This window comes from Carex rostrata, chromosome 5, assembly GCF_964058835.1.
Source record: "Carex rostrata chromosome 5, lpCarRost1.2, whole genome shotgun sequence".
Taxonomy (NCBI): domain Eukaryota; kingdom Viridiplantae; phylum Streptophyta; class Magnoliopsida; order Poales; family Cyperaceae; genus Carex; species Carex rostrata.
The window spans coordinates 9,761,184-9,766,124 of NC_135922.1; the positions used below are offsets into that span (position 1 = coordinate 9,761,184).

General features: G+C 39.3%; 1 protein-coding gene across 3 annotated transcripts; it reads left to right on the forward strand.

The window, feature by feature from the left end:
- Nucleotides 1–276: 276 nt before the first annotated feature.
- LOC144554246 (uncharacterized) lies at nucleotides 277–3,910 on the forward strand. 3 transcript variants are annotated; one of them, XM_078302564.1, is made up of 5 exons: nucleotides 277–624; nucleotides 744–849; nucleotides 1,265–1,476; nucleotides 2,352–2,558; nucleotides 2,886–3,910. In XM_078302564.1, exons 1-5 carry the CDS (start codon nucleotides 448–450, stop codon nucleotides 3,669–3,671), a joined length of 1,488 nt encoding a protein of 495 aa, XP_078158690.1. In that variant the 5' UTR covers nucleotides 277–447; the 3' UTR covers nucleotides 3,672–3,910. The 3 variants fall into 3 exon arrangements, with proteins under 3 accessions (XP_078158690.1, XP_078158691.1, XP_078158692.1); XM_078302565.1 differs by lacking the exon at nucleotides 2,352–2,558; XM_078302566.1 differs by lacking the exon at nucleotides 277–624 and having other exon boundaries at nucleotides 748–849; nucleotides 1,260–1,476.
- The last annotated feature ends 1,031 nt before the right edge of the window (nucleotides 3,911–4,941 follow it).

Sequence of the window (4,941 nt, forward strand, 5' to 3'; positions counted from 1 at the left end):
AAGAAGAAAAACTCGGAGAAATGAAAAATAAATTATGTTGCAATAGTTGCAGGTTTGGGACTGACTGGATTTCAATTTTCTTGGTCAATATTTAAATTTGAAGGGAGATTTTGCAAAGTTACAAAAAAGTTACTTGGCCACTAAGCAATGGAATAAACTGTACCCTCACTCTAATGTTATCATTATGTATATAATTATAGAATATATTACTGTGGTATAGAAATGATGTCAGTTCGGGTCAGCAAAAGGAACATTTAGTCATTTACCCAAACCCATACCCAGACCCGATACTCCTTCCTTCTCTGGGAAGAATGAATCCTTCCTTCTCCAGGAAGAATGAAGCAGGATACAAAAGCATCAAAGTGACTCCTTCAACGGGTATAAATGCAAGAATAAGGAAGAAAAACTAATGACCACGAATAAGGAGGAGAAGCTTTGTCCATTGAAATGACTAAAGGGCTTCCGTTTGCGGTGGACACGTGGAGCTCTAAGAACGATGGGAAGCGATACCATTTTCTGAGTCATGCCCACAAGGACCACCTAAAAGGTATTGTCTCCCGAGCCTCGTATCCAATCTATGCTACACGTGTCACCATTACCATCATCCTCAATTATTATCCTCAGGTTATTTTTCTTTCCCACTCTTATCTAAAAGTTTTGTGATTGCAACAATTCGTGTAGCAATCAAAACATTAGCGCTATTAACTTGTCCTATATTAATTTCTTGTTTTGTTTTTCTTAAGCTTGACAAAGCTATTTTTGTGGAGATTAAGGTGGATGAGACATTAGTCATAAATGATGAAGATGGTGATTTCTCGGTCACGTGTTGCAATGCTAACCATTGTCCTGGTATTAACATGTTTTCTGTTTATGCTGTGAATTTTGTTCTGGCTTTTATTTGATTCGACAAATAGTTCTGTCTTGTGACTATTGTCTAATTTAAGTTAATTTTGGTGCCGTGTATAATTATAAACTAAGTTGGGAGTACAGAACCGGTATCTTAAACATTTATTGCCAATACATACTTCTCTTCTAAAATATGTGATAACCATGAACAGCGCACACTGGCACCAAACCTGACCGGGAATACTGATATTGAAGCAGAGTTACTTAATTTTTTTGATAAACCTTACTCCGCTAATTATTTAAGAGTGAGCATCTTGTTGAAGTGTTTACTGGACTTTTACATGATGGTCAAATTGAGTGAATTTCTAGTATCGAATCAGATGAAGAATCAGGATTGATTCAATTTTTTATAGTTCAGGTGCAGTTATGTTTATATTTGAGGGCATTTTCGGAAATATTTTACACACTGGTGATTGCCGGCTTACTGCTGATTGCTTACAAGACCTTCCCCTAAAATACGTAACAAAGAGAGGGAAGGAAATGGAGTCTCAGTTTGATTTTATTTTTCTTGATTGCACTTTTGGTGGATGCTTTCTCAAATTCCCAACAAAAAAGTCAGCAATCCAACAGGTATGAACCTCTTTTATGGTGTAGTAAAACAATGTCCAATCAAGCCTTTTCATTTTTCAGAATTCCTCTTTTCGGGAACTAACTAAATGAATGAAAGCTTGAAAATTGAAGTACTTCCCTCTACAAACGCCATGTGCTGGTCATCAGATTGCCTTCTTTTATTTTATATGTTCCTTTTCTATGGGTTTTCCCAGGAGTTTCTTTCGGAAACAAGTATGTTTTAAAAGTCCCTTTGGTTTAATCAGACTATCACTGAAGAACTGTCAGTTGGGAGTTTCACATTTTGCCTCATGGCCTCCTCCTTTGTTTTGAGAGTTTCACATTTTGTCTAACCGCTTTGATATTCTTTTATCCTGTAGCCAATTTTTGTCATGTCACTCAGTTTATTTAATAAATGAATACTAGATTGGTCAATCACAATCACAACCAACAAGTTTTTTGGGTCCATTTGGTGTCGCCGAAAAAATGCAGTCAGGGGTTTCGATGATCAAATCCAAGTAAACTGCTTAGTTGTAGTTGTTATGGACCAGGCAATTCTCAATAGTTCTTAATGAATGCCATGTTAGGTGAAATGGTAGATAGTTGCATGGTGTAAGGTAATCTGATACGTTCTTGTATTCCATTTTGTCAGAGAAATAAGAATGTTGACAACATGTTTTCTTTTGTCTTAATGAGTGCTTTTTGAATGAGCATTGGCGAGCTGAGGTCAAGTTGTGTTAAACTGAAGATAAAATGAAGTTTTAAATAATGAAGTAAAATATGGTTAAATTTATGTTTAGTTTGTGCACAGTTGCACAAACAAAGTTACAGAGCAGGTACTGAAGCATCTTTTAGGGGTTTTAAAATGCAAATTTTAAACACATCAGTAATTACAGGTGATAGATTGCATCTGGAAGCACCCAAATGCCCCTGTTGTGTACCTTGCTTGTGATCCCCTAGGCCATGAAAAGATCCTAATCGAAGTATCCAGAACATTTGGCTCTAAAATATATGTTGACCAGTCAACATGGCCTGATTGCTTTAACAATCTTGCTCATACTGCTCCACATGTAATTTCTAATGATCCATCTTGTCGCTTCCAGGTATGTGCTGTTAGGAACAGATTATTAGATGCTATTTGATTAATTATTTATATTAAGTTTTTTAAACAACAACTGAAACAAGAAAAAAAAAAAATTGCGAAAGAAAGGAAAACTCAATACCAGCTGGTAATGTCTTGGGTGTGTTAGCATTGTGTTATTTGTATAATTAGTGCTGACAATAATAACTATGTATAGTAAAGAGAAATAACCTTATCTTTATTGCTTATTGGTAAAAAATAATAAGGATATGATACCCAAAGTCCCAAACCCTAAATTACCTGCCCCCTTGGCACCATAGTCTATCTAACCAGTTTGCTTTCTTTTAAGGTAGTACGGTCTAAGGGACTGTACCAAAGAGCAAGAGATACCCTAATAAATGCACAAAACAACCACCAGCCAACACCACTTTTCATCAGGCCTTCAACCCAGTGGTATGCGATTGCGAGCAAGGCTAGGGCCCACACACCCAGCTTAACAGAACCCGAGCAGGATGAATTTGGTCGTTGGCATGTATGCTTCTCTATGCACTCTTCGTGCGAAGAACTGGAATTGGCACTAGTGCTTCTTCAACCAAAATGGGTCATATCCACTACCCCACGTTCTCTGGCCATGGACTTGTCATATGTGAAAAAGTATTGTTTTGGAGAGAGCGAGATCAAGACCATGGCAGAACAAGGAGTATGGCAGGTCGTCTCTTCCCTGTGTCGGCGCTTCCCCGACAACTGGCGTCCCGCCACAACCGTGCCACAGCAGCCCCAACGCACATCCAACGCTCAAGCAGTTACCAGGACCACACCTTCCCCCCCACGCTCTCAATCCAAAGCAATGTTCTACGTATCACCTCACAGCCCCTTTCTTCGTTTTCCCCCATCACCGAGTTATGAAGAATGGAGGGGTCGTTGTTTTAAGTGTTGTAGGACAGGCCATAACGCGGCATCATGCCAAAATCCCATCAAGTGTGGAAAGTGTTGGCTGGATGGGCATGTTGGCACTCGTTGCACGGAAAATGTCCTAAACTATGGAAAGAACAAGCTGGCACATTTTGTATCAAAGCAAAGAAGAAAATATTACAGCAGCCCATATTGCAAGATATCAAAGCAAGGAAAGAAATAATGCAGCATCTAATATTTGGTATCAAAACAAGCAAGGATGGCAAGATATTGGAGCAGCAGAATTTATTCTTTATTCTATGAGATTTGTTGTTCTAAAAAATCTTTGTAATATTTAGTTTCCATACATGAATGTCTATAGAAAATATAATAAATAGGCATGCATATGGAGTCCGAAATAAGAGAAGAAAAAAGAGATATCTCTCTGTAAAACAATGTTTTGAATATATAAAAAACTGGGAGGGACGGGTGTTTCTGGGAGTGTTGTGTTCTTTTATTTTCCGTAATATAAACCTAGAAGCAATGCAATATTGGGCAGCCACGGCAAAGCCCACTGCACCAAAACCAAATGAGAAGGCTCAGATTGATAGCTTGCTAACCGGTTCTTATCCACACAAACCGCAAGAAATGCCGGAAGGGAGGCCTTCAACAATCCGCACTCAACAACCTAATATTGATCTCACAGATTATGAAGGGTATTTTAATGATGAGGAATTGTTTCCAATGTCAGTTCGAGTGTTGAAGGAATTATGCCAAGGAAGGGACCCCTCATCCATACCCCTACCGCTACGAGCAGTGTTGGCCGGGGCTCCATCGACACGACTCACCAAGGAGCAGCTTATCCACTACGTCCCTCCGACACAGTTTTCACAAAACCTAATCACCACAGCAAATCCAAAACAACCAAATGCCACAGCTGCAGCAGGAGAGCAACTCAATCAGTCTTTACCCCTGACTATTGCAAAACCCCAAGTAGATCAATCTGTCACACCGCATGGAGACAAGCTGGTCTTGGTAAAGCAGTCAAGCGGACAACAAGACAAAAGTCCTTTAGATGATGTGAACAGCTCCAACAATTCGGGAAAGGAAGGGTGGTCATGCTCTACAGATGAGACCATAAATCTTCAGGATTTCAAAGCTACAATTCCACAGAAAAGAAAGTCAGAGGCCCAAATCCAAATTCTAGAAAGGCCCATAAGTCCAAAGAAGCTGCAGGCAGGTCCCAGCAGGATTCAACCTCAATTGGGCTGAATGGGTGAAAACATAGGTGCAGTGGGCCCATCTCGAGTTACAGAAAATCAGTTTGAAGTGGGCCATCAATTTATAAAGAAAGAAATTTTTTGATAGTGTAAAACAACATAAAGTAAATTGATAATCTGTTTGTTGGGCCTTTTATGGTCGTGTGGTATCAACATGCGACCTCACGAGGACGTCGTATGCGTACGCATGCCAAAAGAGACTTCATATTCACCCTCTCATGTGCATCGTATTCA

What these genes read in the sequence shown, in the direction of transcription:
- LOC144554246 (XM_078302564.1), top strand. Translation starts at nt 448, where the DNA reads ATGACTAAAGGGCTTCCGTTTGCGGTGGACACGTGGAGCTCTAAGAAC. An exon ending in AAAAGTCAGCAATCCAACAG is followed by an intron (nt 1,477 to 2,351) that starts GTATGAACCTCT and finishes CAGTAATTACAG; the next exon opens with GTGATAGATTGCATCTGGAA. An exon ending in ATCCATCTTGTCGCTTCCAG is followed by an intron (nt 2,559 to 2,885) that starts GTATGTGCTGTT and finishes CTTTCTTTTAAG; the next exon opens with GTAGTACGGTCTAAGGGACT.